Source organism: Xenopus laevis, chromosome 3L (genome assembly GCF_017654675.1).
Source record: "Xenopus laevis strain J_2021 chromosome 3L, Xenopus_laevis_v10.1, whole genome shotgun sequence".
NCBI lineage: Eukaryota > Metazoa > Chordata > Amphibia > Anura > Pipidae > Xenopus > Xenopus laevis.
Window position 1 is genome coordinate 123254121 of NC_054375.1, and position 24279 is coordinate 123278399.

General features: G+C 40.2%; 1 protein-coding gene across 6 annotated transcripts in view; it reads right to left on the reverse strand.

Moving 5' to 3' along the window:
* dennd4a.L (DENN domain containing 4A L homeolog) overlaps nt 1-24279 on the reverse strand; it is a 79195-nt gene that overhangs the window by 16699 nt on the left and 38217 nt on the right. For 4 of the 6 annotated variants that reach the window (XM_041586894.1, XM_041586893.1, XM_041586896.1 and 1 more), the window contains 16 exons: nt 24016-24082; nt 21749-21807; nt 18587-18731; nt 11312-11487; nt 10148-10248; nt 8446-8664; nt 7611-7756; nt 6867-6905; nt 5873-6006; nt 4167-4296; nt 3835-4041; nt 2980-3108; nt 2264-2408; nt 1000-1128; nt 374-487; nt 115-258 (listed from right to left, as the gene is read on the reverse strand). In XM_041586894.1, the coding sequence (XP_041442828.1) occupies nt 115-258; nt 374-487; nt 1000-1128; nt 2264-2408; nt 2980-3108; nt 3835-4041; nt 4167-4296; nt 5873-6006; nt 6867-6905; nt 7611-7756; nt 8446-8664; nt 10148-10248; nt 11312-11487; nt 18587-18731; nt 21749-21807; nt 24016-24082 (2084 nt within the window). The remainder of the gene's footprint in view (nt 1-114; nt 259-373; nt 488-999; nt 1129-2263; nt 2409-2979; nt 3109-3834; nt 4042-4166; nt 4297-5872; nt 6007-6866; nt 6906-7610; nt 7757-8445; nt 8665-10147; nt 10249-11311; nt 11488-18586; nt 18732-21748; nt 21808-24015; nt 24083-24279) is intronic. The other 2 variants (XM_041586895.1, XM_041586898.1) reach the window with 1 other exon arrangement.

Consider the following 24279-nt stretch of genomic DNA (forward strand, 5'->3'; position numbering starts at 1 on the left):
TTATTTGTGGCAATCATGTGGAAGAAAACTGCAGAAAAATATAGGATTCCTAATTTGCATGGAAATAAAATCATCACATCTACTACTGAAAGCTTCTAACACTGTCCATCTTACCATTGCTATCTGTATAGGTAGCGCTGTCTGATTTTGCTTCATTTCGGACTATACTAGATGTGCTTGCCAACATATGTTGACCCTGACTATCAGTTCCTTGTGACACACAGTCCCTGTTGCTCTTGGAACTTTCTGAATCAGATGCTGAAAAAGAAAAAAGGTAACAGGCTGAATGATAGTACTCAAAACAGAGGCACATCTTTAAAAAAAAAAATATATATATATGTTGCTGTTTTAGTACTCAAAGCTGTATACATACATGAACTGGAGTCACTTTCTCTAGAATCTTCCTTCTCCTCTTGTATATCATGCACTGCTCCTCTCCTTACTTCCTCTTTTGATAATGAACTGTAGCCAAGGTCTGACTGTCCTCCTGATACAAGAAAAATCAGCAAATATTTAAACCTGTAAACCAGATTTGGTTCATAAGTACATAATAAATACATTTACAAATAAATAATTAATTTGGATAAAAAACCCCCACAAAACTCCAAATATATATATATATATATATATATATATATATATATATATATATATATATATATATATATATATATATATATAGGTTTGGAAAGTACCCGCACTCTTACTCCTGGATTCAATATTGTGGGTGCTTAGTTAAATGTATTGTATAAATGGACTAGCACTCCATTTTTGAAACACAACTTGATATATATATATATATATATATATATATATATATATATATATAGATAGATATATATATATATATATATATATATATATATATATATGCGCCTTCCTTCAAAAATAAGAAAATCCCATCTATTGCCTAATCAAGGGCTAACATTCTGCAACAACACCAAAGGACAGTCTTTATTGTAAACAATCAGCTCTTTCCATCCCTCAAAAACAACAGACCTGTACTAGATCGGTCATCAGCAGGGTCAGCATATGTTACATCTGTACTGAATGAAGGCTGTTCTGTAGGGTTCATGTCAACAGAACTATCCAAGCTGCCATGGCTGACTGCATCCAGATCACTGCAGTCTGTGTAAGAAAGACAGAAACGGTGTTGATGTTTCATACCTTTCTATCATTCGTTTATCAATACAGCAAAGTTTTATTAACAGATTAAAACCACTAAAATATCTGTGTCTTTACCTAAAAGTGACAAAAGAAGATTGAAAAAAAAAAAAAATACACATGGGCCGTAGAATGATATCACATAATATAATTAGAATCGGAAGAATTATGGTGTTCCAATGTTCATCTGAAGAACACTGGCTATTATATTTCAAACACTCGAAACATCACCAAATTGTGATGGGAGTCTTATACATCGTGAACTAATATGTGATCGCCTTATTATGCCTAACATAAAATGTTTTTTTATAAATGTACCCATAAATCTCTGTCAGACTCTGTCAGAGTACCATGGAACACAAAACTGCAACACTTAGCACTCATTTACAGTGCACTGGTAGGGGATTTGAGTAGGGATTTGAGTAGGGATGCACAGAACTATTTGGGATTCGGCCGAATCCTTGATGAAAGAGTTGGCCGAATACCGAACCCGAATCCTAATTTGCATATGCAAATTAGGGCCAGGAAAAAAAAATGATTTTGTGATGAAGTCACGTGACTTCTCTACCAGCTCCTAATTTACATATTCAAATTAGGATTTGGTTCGGCCAGGCACAAAGATTCGGCTGAATCCGAATCCTGCTGAAAAAGGCTAAATCCTGGCCGAATCCTGAACCGAATCCTGGATTCGGTGCATCCCTAGATTTGAGTACAGTCTTGGATCCAGCACAAGGTGCAAGACATAAAAATTTGGGTGTAAACAATCCCTGTACTTCATGCCTGCTATAAGCAAGTGCAGCACATCTGCCCACTGGCACTGCTTAATTTGAGCATCTGAATGATGTAGTAGTTAGGGGGAGAGGGCAAAGATAGGTGACACCTACATGCTGCCTGCCCTCATGAATACAATGCTGCTGAGTGAACCATTCTGCCAAATGAAATACAGATACGTGCCTATGGGCACTCAGTGTGGGACAGGTTGCAATCGTAAGAACATTTTGAAATTAAAAAGTAAAACATTCAGCATTTAGCCTATTTGGTACTTCTACAGTTTATATAAAAAATAGTATAAAAGAAAGTTGGAAGATGTTGTAATTACCTGAAGCTGGAGGCTGAAGAGCTGAGGTGTGTTGCTTTATCAAAGCCTGTTTGAACTGGGCTACTGCTAGCACCACATTTCTCACCTTTATCCACAGAAAGTATCCCCCTCGATTCCCAGAGGGCCATACACTTTCCAGGACAGCCTGTGCAGAAAATGGTTTGAGGCAATTTTTACTTTCATGGTACCAAGTTTAATTAAGTAAAAGTAAAATTAAGTAAAATTACGTAAAAATTAAGTAAAATTACATCTACTGAATTTATATTACAGCAGTGCTCAATACAACTATACAGCAAATATCTCAAGATTTATTCTATCCAGATAAAACTTTATTTGCAAACTTCGATAAAAAGTTTAAAATTCTTTTCCCCATATTCTGAAATAATTCTTTCCTTTTCCCCAATAAAAAACAATTCAGCCCTAATATAAAAGGATTTTCCACATTTTTTTTTCTTAGGAAAGTGTTCTCCATTTTATCCCTTGGGCCAAAAAGCTGAATGAGGTGAAAGGGTGTGGGGAAAGTTTTTTTTTCACATTGTGGTAAATGATTTCTTCCCTATCTTTTTAGTAATACAAACATATTAGTAGGAAATAATAAATACAGGAACATCTGACTTAGTAAAAATTCTAGTGCACCTTATGTATAAATGGAATTCTCAATGATATAACACATTAAAATCAATAGAGAAGAGGAACCAAGTCTAATAACTGCTCACCTTGTTATAATATCCATACGTTATAGCATTTGGCTGCACACCAAACTTTTTCATTTCAAAGAGAACTTTAACAGCAAGGACAGGTTGCCCGTATTGGCCACACAGTTGCATTAAAACCCGATAGCAAACCTGAAAGACATTACAATCAGTTCATCAATATCAATAGGAAAAGCCTTTGGTTGCCTGCACCTCTATTTATCCCTATAAAACAATCCAGTGTGATTATTTTAGGAAATAATCTCCCATACAGAGCAACTCAAATACATGTCAAGTTTTAGTTTCCATTACAAGTACAGGTATGGGACCCATTATCCAGAATTCTCGGGACCTGGGGCTTTCCGGATAATAGATCTTTCTGTAATTTGGATCTCCATACCATTAAGTCTACTAGAAAATCATGTAAACATTAAATAAACCAACAGGCTGATTTTGCATCCAATAAGGATTAATTATATCTTAGTTTGGATCATGTACAAGGTACTGTTTTGTTATAACAGAGAAAAAGGTAATCCTTATTTTAAAACATGGATTATATGGATAAAATGGAGCCTATGGAAGATGGCCATTCCATAATTCAGAACTTTCTGGCTAACTGGTTTCCGGATAATTGATTCCATACCTGTAGTAGCGATGAAGATACCCACAAACACAGTGCCTGCATGATACACAACCCCAGGGTACTGGTGTTCTTGAACATGGAATACATTTTGCCCCAAGGCAGGCATTTAGAAAAGAATAGCAGCAATGGAAGCTAGAGAATAAGTAGGGGTACTCTGGTAAGCAGCTAGCTGTGAGAATTGTCCCATGAGCCAAAAGATTTTAAAAGAAGCCCAGTTGAGTAGGGGTTGACAGTACCTCATCAGCAGAGTCAATCTTTTTCATGTGCATCTTTCGCAACACATCATATGCTGTGCGCAAGGCTCTCACTTTGGAATGGCAGAACTTCACATATGCAGGGAGACAGATAAACCACAGTCCGTAGCAGTGTCTCAGTAGACATCTGGACCACATCTGAGGAATTGAGGAGTACTGCTTGGCTATTTTATGTGCTGACCGGATTTCCTATAGAAGAAAAGAGAGTTAACGTGAAATGTTTTCTTATTGCTTGATGGGTTAAATAAAGAACTAGATAATTATCCATAACCAACAGTTGCCTCTCTACTATACAAGGTTTTTCTTGGAAGCACCTGTTTTGTTCTTCTGAACATTGGAGAAGGACTGCAGGGTGTGGTGGCTTTTGTACTTAGTTTTTGACTTTTGAGGAGTCCATCTGGCGTGTCAAAGAGATCCAAGGTAAGAACAGGGAACCCATTGTAACTGAGGCACAAGCAAAGAAAAATATTAAATTAATGCAAAAACAATACTTTACGCTGCAGCTTAACAATGCTTATCAACATTATCACTGGGAGATTTAATATTTAAAAACACAGGAAAAGAAACAGACAAAAACGGGGAGAGGGTGGAGAAGGTACTAGTGACTAATATACAATGGAACATGCTTGAGCAACCCTATGCAATATAATAATATGAACTTAACTATGCACAGAACTTTCAGAAAACAATGAATGGCTACAGGCATGCAGCATATTTTATTATAAAACCAAGTGACGTTTTCACCTTTAAATTTTCCTACTACTGAATTATCCATGGGTATTGTAGTACACAAACAAATATTATTTTTAGCTCTGTCGGGCAGGGGGCATCTCTACACAGCAATATCTCTTGTCTGCTAAATCTGAGCACTGCTCCTGGAGCAATGCAAACGGTTAAATTCTGGCCCCAAACTTGGCCCAACACAAGACAGAAAGGGCTTATAATTAAATCTGGGCACAATTTTGTTTTAAATTTAATATTAAATGGCTTGCCTTCCAAACAATTTTTCAGTTCATGTTTCCAGATTGTTCACCAGAAATAAAAACTCAATTGCTTTCCATCGTTATTTTTGACCATTTTCCCCAAAATGTAAGTTTAAAGTTTAATGTTCCTCCCTTCGGTGTTTCAGTCCGGCAGCTCAGTAATTCAAGTGCAGATTCTGAACATTTACAATTTGCTACATTAGTTGATACATTTCTCAGCAGTATGTGATAGAATATTAGCAACTATTATATGTAACATCTGCCTTTAAAACAAATCAGGGATTCTGCTCAGCAGGAACAAAAAATAATGAAATGTATCAATTGAGAGCAGTTTACAGGGTCAGCAACCCCCTCCCAGAGCTGCTTCAGAAACACACAAGAAGGTGAAAAATGAAAATTTACACTTCAATATTAGAAATACGGTCACAAATACAAAAAAAAAAAAGAAATTGAAAAGAGTTTTCATTTCTGGCGAACTATCTAAAACCAACTGAACTGAAAAAAGTGTTGAAGTGAAGAACCCCTTTAAATTATAACATGATGCAGAATGTGATATTCTGATACAATTTGCAATTGGTTTTCATTTTTTATTATTTGTGGTTTCTGGGTTATTTAGCTTTTTTATTCAGCAGTTCTCCAGTTTTTAATTTCAGCAATCTGGTTGCTGGGGTTCAAATTACCCTAGCAACCATGCATTGATTTGAAACAGAGACTGGTATATGAATAGGAGATGGCCTGAATAGAAAAATTAGTAATAAAAAGTAGCAATAACAATAAATGTGTAGCCTTACAAAGTTTTTAGATCAATGACCCCCAAATAATTTAAAAACCATAAAAAATAAATAATGACAACCAATTGAAATGTTGCTTAGAATTTACCAATCTATAACATATTAAAGGTTAAGTTAGGGGTGAACCACCCCTTTAAGAATCCAGTGCTATCAGTTTATGAATATAATTTTAATTAACAGAGGGAAAAATGAACCCATAGCTGTCAGAAAGACCTAAAAACACAAATTACCAAATACATTGTGTACCTATAGTTTTTAGGGGGCTCCTCCCCATTTGGTAAGTGGGGAATTTCCGGCGGTGTGATGAACACTGTATGCTCACTTCTGTGAGACTCATCCAGTTCAATAAGACGCGTCTCACCTGGTCTATCCGCATCCACCTGATAATAAAGATTGAGATAAATTACAAGACTAGAAGAAGCCGCATGTTTGGCCAAAGTCATATTTTGTTCCATTCATGCCATTATTTGCAAGAACACCTCTTGGTTTATTAGCCAGATTTACGGGGCATAAGGTAATTAATAATATGTTGACAACTTTTCACACTCCTATTGTTAAAAACAACACACTTCACATGGCAACAAATATACTCAGGTTTCAGTGTAAAAATACCATACGTATACATTATCATACCCAATGTGATTGCAATTTAATTCAATGACAATTCAGTGTTTTGTGAGACAAACAGGCAGAAAATGCTCCATACAAAGCTTACAAATATATTTACGTATATGTATTAACCTAACGGAAAGAAAGGGGCGAGTTACAAAAACACCACTAAGCAAATCAGGTTTGAGAGAAAAGTCTCAGGACTTTCTTTACTGTATATTTAACAGCAAAATATAGAGAAAAGTGTCTTTCAGTGTTTATCAGTCTGGCATAAATCAAGTACAAAAATGTAAAAAGGAATCCCAAAATTGATTTTTGGCATAATGAGTTTCGCAGGAGATAACATTAGCCAGACCAGCCAGAACTAAAAATAAATACAGAGTGCAATGTGCAAAATATGGCAGATTGTGTTTGTTTATTTGCACCCTACCTTTCTGCTTGTAAATGAGCCCTAATGTTTAATTACTACAAGCAACCACAGTTGTGGTCTCACAAAGACAGAACAGAAGTCAAATGTGTGTTTTCAAATGCACTAAAAACAATTGCACCAAGAGCAACTCCCACTGGTGGATGTAGTGACGTTTGAATTATTGGCAAAAAGTACGCTTTATGACAGACCTTAAAAACTTACCTTGTCACCTTTGTCTGGAATATTCCTCTCTGAGAAAAGCTTGTTAATGAGAGAGTAGAGCAACAAAGTATAAGGAAGGGTTTGTGTGTGCCAATAAGGCAAAATACAGAAGATGCTGACCATCCACAAAAACACATAATGTAAAGGTGAACATGAATAAACACATTTAAGGAAAGCCAGACCTAATTTAATGGGCATTAAGAACTTTTGTTAGCTAATTCCCAAAGTTATTTGCTTAATAACAGTGTATATTCCGCCTTTAAGGTTCACCAACCAGAATTATTTAAAGAACCCTCTTTTAACTCTTTTACTAATCACATCCTGATATATAAGCTGTGCTTAGACCCAGACAGCTTTTCACTTTAGGCCCTCAATGAACTGGGGCCTTAAAGTGTAGTGTCCTATAAAACTCTTTTGGCTATTTATCTGAAAAACAAATCTTTTGGTGTAATTTTATTGGGAACATGAGTACAGCTAAGAGAAATGCCAAAGCAGAACACCTGTAAAGTAAGAAATGTACTTTGTCCTTTACAAAGAGCACACTATGTATTTAATTCCATATTTGGCGACAGGTGAACTTTAAATTAAAATATTTTGATAATTCAAACCAGTACATATTAACCCCGTCCAACCTACATAGCATTTTCATGTATTAAATTAACCAAAATTAGCACCAGCCAGTCTATGCTCATCTTGCACATGGGTGGCATTGAATAACTATAGTATTAAAATGGTGTTACTAACTTTCTCAACACAGTCATCAAAGAACGCCAGGCTAGCATCCTTATCACTGACGAATGAACACTCCTCAATAAAGCGGATAAACATCTGAGTCTTGGTCATCATGTTGTAGAATTTGTGGTGTGAGCGATCACGACTTTTTAAGAAACCTAAACAAAAAAAAGATGCCAGGCAAACAGGTTAGCTTTACTTATGGGGCATATTTATCAAAGTGTGAAATTAGAGCTTGTCACTATAAAATTCTACCACCCTCTATACCTATGGGTTATTTAGAAGATGATTTATCACATGGAAAACTCTGACTGATATATAAGTCTCTAAAAATCACATAGGAATGAGTGGGGGAATTTTACTGTGATGAGTTCTAATTTCACACTTTGATAAATCTGCCCCTGTCTGTAAACCTTCTCTAATACAGTGTTTATAATCCGGTCTCCCTGACACATTAACCAACAGGTTTTATTGTTAATCGTAATGATTTGTTCGCATTCTGTTTGGATGTATTGCATTGTAATTTGTAACCCAAGCATTTAATTAAATAAGATATTTTAAGTATAATAGTAGATTTTGTTTAAGAAAAGACAATGAGGGTTTCTGTAGACAGGACACTTGAAAAACGGAAGGCAAAGAAGAGGTGCTACGGGTAAAGCTGTAGTAGTCCTGGTACACTCCTTTTTTTGTTTATCAAGTGTCCTGCCTCCTGGAGGATTGGGCTTTACTCATGTGTTCCTCTAACATGTGCTAGAAAAAAGACAATTGCCCATATTTCCCTAAAAACAAGGGCACTGTGTTTGCCAGGCTATATATGCATTGTACTAATGAAAAAATACACTGATACCTTGCAGTTCGAAGAGAGAGCTGGCATCTGTTGCAGTCTCTGATGGTGCTTGGGTAATTGGTCTAAGGTATGATCTGTATCCTTTTAAAATAGAGGCCATGAAGCACAGGAATGCTTCCTGAATCTTCATGTCAAGTTGATACAACTTCTTCCCATAGTTAAAGTCATAGTCATTCATTGCAAGTTCCATAAAAGCTTCTTCCCGTGGTCTGTGTTGCACTAAAGGGGAAATTTCAAGAATACTGAGGATACTTTGTTCAAACACCCATCAACTTCCTCCCTGCTTTTAAAGACTCAAAAAAGCTAAACAAAAGAAATGAATGCTTGCTTTCTGACCTGGGGATAATAGCTACAGTATTAACAGACACGAAGAGAGAGTACCCATGAATTATGTGCAAAATAATCCTGTGATAATGAAGCATAAACGTAGAATGAAGCTTAAGATTTATCAAGCCTTCCACATCTGAATGATTGAGTTAGCGTTGAGTTATTACCAAGCCCCAATAAACTTGCATTGCGTTAATTTTAACAAAATTTATTACCAAGGGTTTAATGATTGGGGGGGGGGGCGTGAGAGTTCATCAATGTAGCAGTATGTTTTGTGAAGGTGAATTACATCTTGTAAATAATTTATAAATATGAATGGGTAAGGTGAAAGGTGAAAGGTAGCAAAAGTAAGAGAGCTTTATTAGAATGAAACTGCAAAAGCAGTTGTGACTCTAATTTCCTGTGCATATGCAAAAATAAAGTCAGGATATGTTTTAGAGACTAATGACAGGTAATACTATATTGTATTTTGGTTGGTGAAGAGTGTATGAACTAGTATCAACCTCTGAGGCTGGAGTGAAGTACATTTTATTCTACAAGAACAAGCAATCAGTTTACTTAGCAGTTAAAGGGATACTGTCATGGGAAAAAATAATTTTTTCAAAATGCATCAGTTAATAGTGCTGCTCCCAGCTGCCCCAAATCATGTGACTTGTGCTCTGATAAACTTCAATCACTCACTGCTGTACTGCAAGTCGGAGTGATATCACCCCCCTCCCTTTTCCCCCCATCAGCCAAACAAAAGAACAATGGGAAGGTAACCAGATAGCAGCTCCCTAACACAAGATAACAGCTGCCTGGTAGATCTAAGAAAAACACTCAATAGTAAAAACCCATGTCTCAATGAGACACATTCAGTTACATTGAGAAGGAAAAACAGCAGCCTGCCAGAAAGCATTTCTCTCCTAAAGTGCAGGCACAAGTCACATGACCAGGGGCAGCTGGGAAATTGACAAAATGTCTAGCCCCATGTCAGATTTCAAAATTGAATATAAAAAAACCTGTTTGCTCTTTTGAGAAATGGATTTCAGTGCAGAATTCTGCTGGAGCAGCACTTTTAACTGATTCATTTTGAAAAAAATGTTTTTTCCCCATGACAGTATCCCTTTAAGGGATAAGATATTTAGGAGACTGATGCCAGATTTGCCTTCAGAGTGGTAGCGCATCTATAACAGAGGCCCTGCCATTGGGCCCAACTCGGGAAGATGGCAGAATCATTCACTAAAAATTCCCTATAAGAGCTATTGCACAAACAGATGACACATTACCACAAGCTTTCTTAGTTAAAATCAGCTGTGTGAAAACGCTGAGCAGTGCTATGTTTGCACCCTGCTGATTTTTACAGATTCAACTATAAACCAATTTATACACTTACACTCTGCCAGTTGCTGGTACAAGTTACAAAGAGTGTTGAGCAGGTTCTTGCAAGCTTTCTTAGGTAGGATTTTCCAGGTTACATTTCTTTTGCCTTCAATTCTTTAACACAGAGAAGAGTTTATTGGAAAAAGGTTGCAAAAGGTAGATATTACGGATAATAAACACTATAGTTACAACAACTACTACAAGGCTCTCAGATTTGAGACTTCTAGTTGCACAAGTTGACAAGTGTTTTAGGCATACAGAGACTTATTTTAGCCCTTTGATCAGAATAGTATCATTAAATGACTGTGTTAAAATGTTCTGATGCAGCAGCAAAATTAATAAACACATTGCAGCTACAAAAAAGTTTTGCAGAATATTCTAAAAACAACATCGGAGTTTAATTTGTGCATAAAATATTAAGGAAATACTCCTTAAAATGCAAGGAAAATCCCAAGGTCAACACAACGAAAATATGTTGGGGACATCTGCTTTTATTTTGGGTTTGGGAAGTGCCCATCCTATCAGTGAGGTAATGCCACTGGCATTCCTAGACAGCACACCTGTGTTTTGGCTGGACACAGGGCATGGAAGTGATGCCTTATCATTGCAATAAACTGTAGACTGCACTTATATATCTTTTTTTAAATGATTCATTTAAAGAGACAAAAGAATTTTACTGTAAGAACAAAATCCTCTTCCCTGGAGAACATAGGAATTACAAATTGTAATATACCAAAGCTCACCAAAATAGGAAAGATTGACAAAGCCAAGAGTTAAGCCTTAGAATGCCATCTGGTCAGAAACTCTTGAATGCCTGACCCTAAACAGACAGCACAGTTATTGTCTGTAGAAGAGTGTAAGTTTTAGAGAATGGTCTTGAAGCCAAAGCTAAAAAAAATATCTTCTTGGAGGAAACCAGAGAGGTTTTTTTTCAGCTTCCATTAACATGGGTTAGCCTATCAGGCCTATTTAGAAGGTATTACACCAAAGCATCATATCTTTGCCCAGATACTTAGTACAGGTTGACAGTTTTTTCAATAAATTTGGACAACCAATCCATCTGTGCTAGATCAGTGTAATACAATATGCCATTTAGTCAACAGCAATTATATATTCAACTCAACATCACAATCATTCTTGTGTGTAACAAAGCAGAGACTACTGAAAGAATACTTACTGAGAGATGGTGTTGGTATCTAGGTCAACACAGCTTACATCCGGAGGGGGATCATACAGATCAAAGTAGCGAGAATCAATTCCCACGATGAAGGGGCATGGGGCACTTAGCACATCTGCCAGGGCCAAAGGGCAGAGTGGAATGTAGGGACACGGCCAATGAAAAGGGAAGATCATCTTAGAAAAATTAGGGAGATATGACGTTAGGGGGATAAGTGTACTCTTACTGTACAGTCTAATATACAGAGCCCATTGAAAAGAAATATCCAAATCTAAGTTTGTTTTTTTTCCATTTAGTGCAGCGCTATACACTTTTCTTATATATTGGGCCAAACATCCAATATGCATAATCTTAGAGAAATGAATTATATACAAGTTACTGAAGAGTTTTATGACCATATAAAGACACATAGCTGAGTGCTTCTATACAAGTTGTGGGACTCCAACGTGAGTTCTAATATTTCCCCAATGAAAAGGGTGTGAAAAAATTTATATAAAGAAATCAACTTAAAGGATGACCACTTTCCGTAAGGTCTTACCAATGTAGCAGAAAACTGCAAAATAAACATTTTCCCAAATAAAATGTATTCATACAGATTGGCACTTTGATTTATATTTAAAACAGCGCACTTAACGCTAGCTTTAAGTACTACTGTGCATGATCTAGCCGACTGCATTAATATGCAAAGCTTTAATCATATTGGCTGTTGATACGATTAGGCTTATGTAAGCCAGTGAGAAACAGACAAGCCATGAACATAAGTGCTGTTAACAGCACTGTTCTGACTAATATTTCCTGCTGCCAGTCTTTTCACAAGAGGGTATAACCTACACCTTGGGATTGGTAAAGTCCATGCTTTTCTCAATAACAGCAAGAAAAGGAAAGATTTGTGTTACAAATAATATTTCTCATACGTCCTGGGGGACACAGGAACCATGGGGTTAAATCCCCTCCCATCAGGAGGCAGGACACAAGAAGAAGAGGAAGAAGGGATCCTCCCCTCTATATAGCTTCCCTCCGCCTCCAACTTACTCAGTTTTTTATGTGTCCTCGCAACGTCAGGAGGTGGACAAGGCCCCCAGGGGGGCCCATCTCAAGGATACTTCGTCCTAGGATTAGCCCGGGCACCCGGGGTGATACCTGAGTCAGTTATACTGCGCTCGTAGAGTTAACCCCCTCCGCGGGACCCTCACCGAAGGACGGCTCAGTTACAGTGGCCAGTTCCGTTACCTCTGTGAAGCAGCGCACTACTGCTCATGCAGGGGAACATGGACGAGCGGTGAGTGGGACACGGAGAGCGTGAGGTCTTCCTCTAGCCTCTTCCGGATGCAGACAGGGACAGCAGCGTACTCCAGCCACAGGTACCGCTGGGCTAGGAGCTCAGGCGGGGAAGGTAGGTAAAGCCGGCGCTGAGACTGTGCCGGGAAGGAGCCGGAGCTTGGGGGCGGGGCTTAGCGTGTCGCGCCTCGGTTTCGGCTCCTCGCTGTGTCGGGCGCCATTTTCTAAGCGCCGTTCTCAGCGCGCAACAGCAGCGCACTACTGCTCCCGCATTCCACGCTTACCCTGTCGGCAGCATCCACGGCACCCTCCTCTCTATTTGCCTCCCTCCATTCCAGGTATTAGGGAACCAGGGTGGGAGCGCTCATTGGATAAAACCTCTGCTGGTTTAACCTACACACCACTCTCTGGAGTATCATGGCTGAGGGGATAGGAGATGCCATTTTTACTAGGGCGAGCAAGCAGGCAACCAAGGTAAGCTTCTTGGCATGCGCTCATTGCAAGAAAAAATTTAAGTGTGGGCAATCGGGCTCGCTTTGCTCCTCCTGCACACCTGCCATGCGGACAGAGCATACAGTGCCCACACCCAATGCAGGGCCTGCAACGGCAGATTTGGATGGGCATGTAGCAGCGGCATCCACTTCCTCTGCTGGCATAGGAACGGTTGGGGGACAGGAGACACCTGCTTGGGCCGTCTCTCTTTCCCAGTCCCTTTCCTCCCTTCAAGGTATTCCACTCCTGGCTGCATCTCTAGATAAGATTCTAGATAGATTGGCCGCCCCAGTGTCTCCCAAGAGACCACTTAAGAGAAAAGCGTCAAGGTCTCCCTATACTCTGGGGCATTCCTCTCCTGTATCACACTCCTCTCCTGACTCCTCTGATCAGGAATCTCTCAGTGAAGGGGAATTATCTCCTTCTGAGAATGAAGGTGATGAGTCTACATTTTCTCCGGACCATGCGGCTAAGGTAGATGACCTCATTGCGGCGGTCATTGAGGTGCTCAAGATTGAGGAATTGCCTTCACAGGGCAAGAAATCCAAGGGTTTGTTCCGCAGACATTCAGAACGTTCTGTGGTTTTTCCCGCTCATGACCAGTTGCAGAGTATTGTCCAAGGCGAATGGGACAATCCAGAACACAAATTTCAGGTTACTAAAAAATTTGCAAAGTTGTATCCATTTCCTAAGGAGGCTTTAGAGAAATGGAGCACACCTCCTTTAGTGGATGCTCCTGTATCTCGCCTCTCAAAGACAACCGCACTTCCCGTTCCCGACGCGTCAGCCTTTAAGGATGCCACCGATAAGAAACTTGAAGGTTTTCTGAAAGCAATTTTTTCGTCGGCGGGTTCAGCTTTTAGACCCATTCTGGCCTCGGCTTGGGTCAGTAGGGCACTTGAAGCATGGTCAGATATGCTACTCTCCGGAATTAGAGATGATCTACCCACTGAGGAGCTTGAATCTATCGTTGTCAGGATTCAGGAGGCTAGCTCTTTCCTTTGTGATGCATCGTTGGACTCTCTGAAGATTGTAGCTAGGACCTCCGCCTTGTCCGTTTCCGCCAGACGCGCTTTGTGGCTTCGTTTATGGTCTGCTGACTTGAGCTCGAAGAAGTCTCTCACAGTACTCCCCTTCAAGGGCTCGCGGCTGTTCGGTGAGGAACTGGAGAGGATTATATCTCAGGCAACAGGGGGCAAGAGCACACTGCTGCCGCAGACAAGACCCAAGGGGTTTTCACAGAGACGTTCACGTCCCTTTCGTGGCCGAGGATTTCGTTCTTCCAGAGGTTCATCCCCACCCAGACAGTTTTCCTCTAAGGGCCGGTATTCTTCAAAGGGAAAACCCACCTGGCAAACTAGGAAGACCAATACCAAGTCTAGCAACGACAAGCAGACGTCTGCATGACTGGACGGCTCTGTCACAGCCAGAACTTCCGGTGGGGGGAAAATTGAGACATTTTGCAGATCAATGGGCACGAGACGTGGACGATCCATGGGCAGTCGAGGCCATAACATCGGGCTACCGTCTAGAGTTCCGGCGACTACCACCTCCAAGTTTCTTCATGTCCAGGATTCCTCGGGACCCTCAAAAAAGGCTGGCTTTTCTTTCAAGTGTCGACGATTTGGTGCGTTCAGAGGTTGTTGTACCAGTTCCTACATCCCAACGGTTCAAAGGATTCTATTCGAATCTATTTGTGGTACCCAAAAAGAACGGGTCTTACCGACCGGTCTTAGACCTGAAACGCCTCAACCAATGGATTACTTATCGTCGTTTCAAGATGGAATCAGTCAGATCAGTCATACGGGCCATGGAGCCAGGAGAATTCCTAGCTTCCCTGGATGTCAAGGACGCTTATCTGCACATCCCAATATTCCCTCCACACCATCAATTCCTCCGCTTCGCCTTTCAGGAACACCATTTCCAGTTTGTGGCGCTACCGTTCGGGCTGTCATCAGCTCCCAGGATTTTTACCAAAATCATGGCATCCATGACAGCCATCCTCCGAGTCCAAGGAGTATCTGTTACTCCATACTTGGACGACCTTCTCTTCAAGGCGCAGTCGACTCACTTAGCAGAGGAGTCCTTGAACCTCTCGATCCGGACTCTCCAACAGTTCGGCTGGACGATCAACAGAGAGAAATCTTGTCTGACACCGTCACAGCGAATGACTTTTCTGGGACTGGTCTTCGACACATCTCAGGGGAAGGTTTTTCTTCCCGAGGAGAAGGTTCAAAGGCTGACAGAGTTAGTACACAGGCTTTATTCAACGGAAAGACCGTCGATTCGATTTTGCATGAGAGTCCTGGGGGTAATGGTGTCATCGACCGAAGCCATACCTTTTGCTCAATTTCATCTGAGACCATTACAGAAGTGCGTAATATCTGCTTGGCGGACCAAGGAGTGCCTCAACCAGAGGATATGCCTTTCGGCCTCGGCCCGGGGCTCTCTGCCGTGGTGGATGGACCGGGCACACTTGGATCAGGGAAGGACATTCCTAGAACCAGTATGGCAGGTGATCTCCACAGATGCCAGTCTGTCGGGCTGGGGGGCAACCTTCATGAATCAGACCGCGCAGGGACTGTGGACGCAGGCAGAAAGCAGGCTGCCCATAAACATCCTAGAGATCAAGGCAGTACTCAAGGCACTTCGGCATTGGGAGCCCCAATTGTTCGGCCTGGACGTTCGAATCCAGTCAGACAACATGACGACTGTAACCTATCTCAACCGTCAGGGAGGCACACGCAGTTTGGCCGCTGCTCACGAGATCAGCAAGATATTTCGTTGGGCAGAGGTCAGGATTCCGCAAATATCGGCGGTGCACATTCCAGGAGTGTGCAACGAAGAGGCAGATTTTCTGAGTCGTCATCGGCTAGACCCAACAGAATGGGAACTGAACGACGAGGTATTCAGCTCCATAGTCAGTCAATGGGGACAACCAGATCTGGACCTCATGGCTTCCCGTCACAACAGGAAGGTGGACCGTTTTATCACACGGACAAGAGACCCTCTAGCAGTAGGAGTGGACGCGATGACAGCAGAATGGGATACGTCTCTAGCTTATGTGTTTCCTCCTCTCGCGATGCTTCCGAGGATTATCAAACGGATAAAGAGGGAACGAAACACATTCATTGTGATCGCACCGCATTGGCCAAGACGATCGTGGTTCTCAGATCTGATGGACATCTCGATCAAACCACCAATACCACTTCCACTCAGAGCAGATCTCTTGCGTCAGGGTCCCATTTTCCATCACAATCCCGGGATGTTCAATTTGATGGCATGGCTATTGAGGCCTCGATTCTAACACAAAAAGGGTTCTCCGAGAAGGTAGTTCAGACGATGCTTAAGGCTAGGAAGGCCGTCTCTTCAAAGACGTATCATCGAGTTTGGAAGATTTTCATCTCCTGGTGCTCTGATCATGGAATACCATATGAGAAGGCAGACGTGCCAGTTCTACTTAATTTTCTTCAGGACGGATTGGATAAAGGACTGAGCTTGGGATCTATCAAGGTCCAAATCTCTGCACTATCAGTTCTCTTTCAAAAGCGACTTGCCCTGCAAAAGGATGTACGCCTTTTCTTGCAAGGGGTGGCACATATTGCACCACCGTTCCGCTCTCCCATACCGCCATGGGATCTCAATTTGGTACTATCGGCGATGCTGGCACCCCCCTTTGAGCCTATCTCAATTATCGAGATGGCATGGCTTACCTGGAAGGTGGTTTTTCTAGTGGCCATTGTTTCAGCCCGACGGGTGTCCGAGCTCGGAGCATTGTCCTGTTCGCCGCCATATTTGATTTTTCATGAGGAAAAGGCGGTACTGCGTACGGTGCCATCTTTTCTTCCCAAAGTTATTTCGGCTTTTCACCTAAACGAGGAGATTGTCATTCCTTCGTTTTGCAGCTCTCCTAAGAATGCTAAGGAGGCAAAGTTCAACAAATTGGATGTGGTCCGCGCGCTCCGTACTTATGTGGAGCGCACGGCTATATTCCGAAAATCTGACTCCCTTTTTGTGGTCCCCTCGGGGAGTCGGAAGGGTCTCCGGGCCTCAAAAGTTACTATTGCCAGATGGATTAAGGAAGCAATCCGCAGAGCTTACATCTCCATCCAACAGCCTGTTCCGTTAGGCATAAGGGCTCATTCCACACGGGCGCTCAGCACTTCATGGGCATGCAGAAACATGGCTTCGGCTGAGCAGGTGTGCAAGGCAGCAACGTGGGCCTCAGCCCACACTTTCACAAAATTTTACCGTTTTGATACTTATGCGTCAGCCCAAGCGGTTTTTGGACGCAAAGTGCTTCAATCTGTTGTTTCCTAAATGTAGAAGGTTCGTGGTTACCTGTTTGCTCCCTCCCTCACATGGGACCGCTTTGGTATGTCCCCATGGTTCCTGTGTCCCCCAGGACGTATGAGAAAAAGGGATTTATGACTTACCGTTAAATCCTTTTCTCTCTAGTCCTATGGGGGACACAGGACTTCCCACCCGAACAGGTATACCTTCTCTTCAGCCATATATATATTATATATTATATAGATGTGTTTTCTTCTGATTAGATAGACTTATATCAGTTGGGTGTTTATTGTTGCTCGGTTTTTTTCTTGGTACATAACTGAGTAAGTTGGAGGCGGAGGGAAGCTATATAGAGGGGAGGATCCCTCCTTCCTCTTCTTCTTGTGTCCTGCCTCCTGATGGGAGGGGATTTAACCCCATGGTTCCTGTGTCCCCCATAGGACTAGAGAGAAAAGGATTTAACGGTAAGTCATAAATCCCTTTTTTACGAAGTTTTCCACAATTTGCCTTAAATGGACATCCCCTTTAAAACCTGGGCCTTTAAATTACAGAATTCAAAACACTTTTTTATGTACTGGATATTTACATGCTATGCTGCATTACTACTGTAATAGAAAGGCAGAACTACTGGCAGAGAATAAACCTTTTCCTCATAAGGCATGTGCACTTGTTCACTGGCTCTAAAACACTGCATTGGACTTGGTCCAATAACAAGTCTGAGGGCAGCCTATTAATGGCATGCAAATGAGGCCATGAAGCATTCAAATTTGCTTTCAGACAGCAGGAAAAGGGAATCAGGGATTTCAGTCATTAACTATGGTTAATTTGATTTGCCAGGACAGAGCTGTGAGACACTGATGTTGCAAGACAAACACTCTATTTTTAAGGGAAAACAAAGGCGACATTAAAAAAACAAACACATACAAAACAGGGACATGTTTACATTTCTACCGATGCCAGACTGCACGGAAAATGGCAGTAGCACACAGGTAGATTTTTGTTAGGCTTATGGCACACACATACTTTTGATCACTGCATTACTCTAAGGGAGAAACATAGTGATCAAAACGACTTTCCCCACCGACAGCTGCTTCTATTTAATAAACAAAATGATGATAGCCAATTAATGTAACTGGTACAAGATAGCACTTTTAAACGGAGTGATAGCTCCGTTGATCAGCTAGCTTTACATTTAATTGAGAAGATACTTACAGACACTAAAGCTTCTGTGACACTTGTGAGAACCGAGGGGCGTAGCGAATGAATCAGAATCTTGTGCTCCGTGACAGCAAATACAAGCAGGGTCACAGCATTTTCAGGTCCCAAATTCTGCAGCAAAGTTGAAAACTTTCCACCACTGTAAGCAACATGAAAAAAAAGTTATATTTAAGTCATACAGGCACGCCTATAACTGAAATATTGAATAGAAGCAGATGGATGTGTATACCACAAATAATATATATACGGACACCCAAGACATCCAAGCTTATATATATATATATATATATATAAATATATGTATGTAATTCGAATAAAGGTGGATTAATAAACTTAATTCACTCCACCCACATGGTCTTAATAAAGACTATGATCTATATTTGTTCCTTTGATATTTTAATGATAAAAATAAATGTGCTTAGTAACTGCTTATCTATATGTATCTGTAAGGTTATGTGAATTTTATTCAGATTACAGGGTGGAATCCCTACACAGAGTATGAACAAGAATATACTATGTCACTTCCCTTGCTGGACTATAAAAAACGTTATGGACTCTGTATGTATTTTTACACCATTGTTTCACATGGCTTGAGAAAGAGCCTTTTTGGCTCGAAACGTCGCTGTCACATATGTGCACATATATGGTGATGTAATTGTTTACTATTTAATACAAACTTTTGAGCATTTTTGGCGAGTGCTGTTCTTTATTCTAATTACATATACTATGGAGGACTGACCGGAGACCTCATGGGACGTGCACCGCAAAGTCACTACAGAGCGTGAGTGCTGTTACTAGTGTCTATATTGTATGTGTATGTATATATATATATATATATATATATATATATATATATATATATATATATATATATATATATATATATATATATATATATATATATATATATATATATATATATATATATAAAAAATGTTGCCTATTTTATATTGCTACAATTTTTTTCCAAAAAGTTTTTTTTTTAAATGAAATGTCCTTTCTCTGTATAACTTATTCAAGATCTGACTTTTCTGAATACTTAGAATGTTATATTAGTTAACACATATTTCTGCGGCATCAGAATTTCAGTTGTAAACGTTTCTCTGTAAGAGACGTAAGCAAAGCTTAAGGAGCATGCTCAGTAGGGACTGAAGCTTTTGCTGAGCAACTGCGCTACTAATGTATCAAATTAGATTATCAGTTTCGAAAAACAGCAACCTGGCTTACTGAGCTGCTACTGGGAAACCTAAGAGCTATCACACACCAGTGCTCACACACTTGGAGAACACGCTTCACTGCTGCAAGTAAATATTCTAACAGCACAAATGTACTCCTTGTGAAGGGAGTGCAGCAGTGGATCCCAGGCGATTACCAGATTTAAGAAACAATTCTCAGGTAATGGGAAAATTGCCAAATGCAGCCCCATGTAACCACCAAGTCTGCTTCTTGTTAAAATACCACACATAACTTTTAAAGGGGACCCGTCACCAAAAAAAAAAACAATTCAAAATTATATTTTATCATGTTAGTCAAGCAAAATGAACTTTAATTACACTATATAAATTATTTGAATCTTGTTTCCTTCAGTCTGGGAATTCATAATTATAGCAAGCAGGTAGGAGCCATTTTGTGGACACTGTTATTAAGACAAGCCTTGTATCATCTCAGAATATTGTTTGTGCACCAGAATGGGGGACCTGATGTCCATCCCCATGCCCTGGTTACACAATTAAATGGTGAAGAGAACGGGGGAATGTGAGGAGGGCAGTTACCTCTATTAAGTGCTTAATGGAAAGTGAAAATAATTGTCTGCCCCGTCTAAGGGATAGAGGAGGGGCAGGCAATATTTGATTGACATCTGAGATATTTAAATGAGTTTACAACAGCTATGAATGCTTAAATAAAATAAATAATCTGGGTTTCATGTTTAATGTAAAAAGGACATTAATTATACAGCTTTTTATGTCTGGGCGACAGGTCCACTTAAATAAAAGCAGATCTAATGGTAACTTCGAGCCTGCACTGCCCAATTTTGAACTACACCCAAACAGTTTTACTCAGACTGAAGGACACGATGATAGTGTATAGCAGGAATTAAAGCTAGCCTCATAAGATCTGATTCATGTGGCATATGTCAATCAGTATGAGAGTTATAGAGACTGTGTGCAATTTGACCTCACACAAGGATGACCAAATTGATGATTGACTCCAAAGTACTCAAAACTATGCAAAAGGTTAAGACCCACACACGGCATGGAGCAGTGCTAGATTTAAAGTAAAAAGCCTGTATTCATGGTGGCAATACAGAAAAAAATAAGTTGTGGATGGCTACTTTGTGTAAAATTACTGTCATCATAAAGCACAGCGGTTAAGGATCATCCTTAATGCAGCTAATGTGGAGAGAAGGCAATTTGTTTTACCTTGAAAACCTGATTAACAATAAATTCACATATTCGATTAAAGAATATTACATCAAGGCAATTGTTAGCTTCTGCAGCAAAACCCACAAAATGTAAGTAAAACATTCTACATGATAAATAGATATTGTAAGCTACAGTACACTATATATGAGCAGGTATTGCTGAAGAAACAAAAATGTGCCCATTAGTTTAGGCAGCAATGGTCAAAGCAATGGTCAAAGCAGCTTACTGATTAATTAAACGGGAGCCGTGCAACTGGGCAGATTGAATCTGAAGGTTACAGGTCCTACCAGGAAAATAGAATTATTCAATCAATTAATATGCCCATTATTAATATGAAAATGTTGAGGTTATTATTCATCATCAGGGGATAATGGTTCACAAGACCCAGCTTAACTTGTCTTGATTTTTATCTTTAAAAACAAAAAAACTAATTTTAATTAGCTAGTTACACGGGGCCCAATCTCAGCACTGTGTGCACTGAAAGGAATGAACAGAACTCAGTGGGGAAAGTGGTTGCTAAAGAAACCAAACTCACACCGGTCCTGGAGGATTAGAAATCACAAAGATCACGCGACAGCACCTATCAAGTTACATTAGGTGTAACGCTGCTCTGTTATGCATTGCTAATCCACAGCAGCACCTGTGCAGCCCTACTTGGTTGTTAGTAAGGTAACCATCGGAGGAAAGAAATAGGTTAGAGGTGAAAATGTAATGCAGAAATATTTGTACTTGCCTCAATGGAAGCGGTGAGGACACAGGCTGGCTTAGGATCAGAGTATCATGCGGCGAAAGCTAATCAGAAAGACAGCAAATTGTGTTTACTCAGCAGAGCAAATAAAGATTAAAGGAGAAAAATACAGTAGCAAATATTTGAGACTGTCTCATGCCTAACTGCTGGTGCTGGGGGGATTTGTTCATTAAAACTGCTATTTTGTTCAAGAGAAATACAGTTGTAATATTAGAGCGCAAATCTAAATATTTATAACAATCACTGTTTTGAATAGCTATAACTGGAAGTGCAAAGTTCCTTACATGAAAAAGTAAAAATAAATTGGTGAACAAAACAAATGCTGGAAAGACCCAGGTCCTAAGCATTTTGGATAATAGGTCCCATACCTGTACAACTGCATATGAATTCACATATATTTGCCCAATTTTACTAACTAGTTTGCTTTGAGTCTACTGGAGGTAGGTAAAAAAACAAAAAAAAAAACAAATGTCTGACTGGTTACTGCATGTTGTTATACTGTTGCAAATTTAACACATCTGTAAATAACCCCCACTGTGTATAAACATAGGGCTCATTTATAAACACTGGGCAAATTTTCTCCTGGGCAGTAACTCATGGCAACCAATCAGATGTTTATTTCATTGTTTTCCCTGCAGCTGGCGGAAAAAATCAAATCACTGACTGGTTGCTCTGAGTTACTGCCCATGTTCAAATTTGTCCGATATTTATAAATGAGCCCTAATGAGTTAAACACCAAACTAGAAAACAGCAGATTTTTTTTTTTTTTTTTACAAAATCAGATAAACTATTAGAATCAATTGTATTAATATTTAACAATATACATCATCACACATGGGGGAGATTTGCAGAACTTTGTATTGGGGGGGGATAATGAAGGACTTTAAACAGGTGAATTCAATCGCCTATTGCAATTATTTGCCCATATGCCGCTAAACCTTTACGTTGGGCTTTTTCTTCCACGTCCCATCCAGACGTTAATAGCGCAACTACAACATTCGTGAGGAAGGATCAAGCCCAAGCAGCAATTTACTGCAAAGTGCATTTATTCACACAACATGTTTCGGGTGTTAAACCCTTTCGACATCTGAAACATGCCCCTCCTCAGGAATGTTGCAATCGCCTATTGCCTTGCATTGGGTTACACTACCCTTTTAGGAAAAGAAACACATTGGGCCGGACAATATCTATTGCAGCAACCTTGCTTGCCCAGTCGTCCCTCGATTAGAATTAAGACGTATGAAGCAAAGTAATATTTTCTGACTTTATGCTGCTGCAGTAAAATAGTTGCATGGCAATAGAATTTACCCTGGGCCAGTGTGTGTTTTTTTTCTAAAAGGAGCACCGGCTAAGAAAACTATTCTAGTGACTGAATTTACTGGGCGGGGGTGCCTAACAAATTGGAACCCCCCCCCCCCCTCAGTGAATTCAGGTTTCATTGTCAATTAAGGGTAGGGACACACTGGGCGATTTGGGGAGTTTTAGTCGCCTGGCGACTAATCGCTGCGACTTTTCTCCCCGAATGCCTCCCCTCGCTCTGCGCCTGGCTAAAATGAAAAATCGCCTGCGCTAATCACACGCGGCGATTCGTTTTCCGAAGTCGCCCGAAGTTTCCTCGTGAGGCAACTTCGGGCGATTTCGGAAAACGAATCGACGCGTGTGATTAGCGCAGGCGATTTTTCATTTTAGCCAGGCGCAGAGCGAGGGGAGGCATTCGGGGAGAAAAGTCGCGGCGATTAGTCGCCAGGCGACTAAAACTCCCCAAATCGCCCAGTGTGTCCCTACCCTAAAGTGTCAATTCATCAGACGGCATTCTGTTCTATGGGACGTTAGAGCTACAGGCTACCAAAGCAATAATTGCCAAAATGAAGAAGGTAATAGAATGTTACAAATCTGGAAAAGCTTGTTATCATACTAAAACAAATTGTTACAGTGTAGCAAAAAGCTTGGTAAATATGGAAGGATCATTTTTATTTTGCTGTGAATAAAACTCTAAATGTTACTCTAGGAAGTATCTGGCATAACAGGCTCTAAGCGGTTTATAATAATGAAGGTTTCTTCTTAGATGCAGAATCCCAGTGGAACCACCAGCTTGAAAAAAGCCTCCGTAAACATTAGTGGAGTTTACCATGGTAACACAAACTTGATTGAAAGCTAAAGTCCAACACCCCAAAGCATATGGAGCTGATGCTGCAGTGACAGCACAGGTGTAGTCCATACGCTGAATACGAGGAAGCAGGGGAAAATGTTACCTGAACTAGAATGCGTGGTCTCTGTGGAGATGGGAATGGGACTTTGTGCATGAAGTGGGAGATATGTCTAGGAGGAAAAGAAAAACAACATGAATAATTTACATAACGTTCTTGCTTGAGCAGATCACAACAACTAAATTATTAAACATCTTATTTAACCCTTTAAGTGCCAGCAGAATTTCACATTTTGGTTACGCGAAATGCCAGCCGTTTTTAAGCATTTTGTGCTCTCTCACTTTAGGGGCATTTTCTGAGGGGAAACCT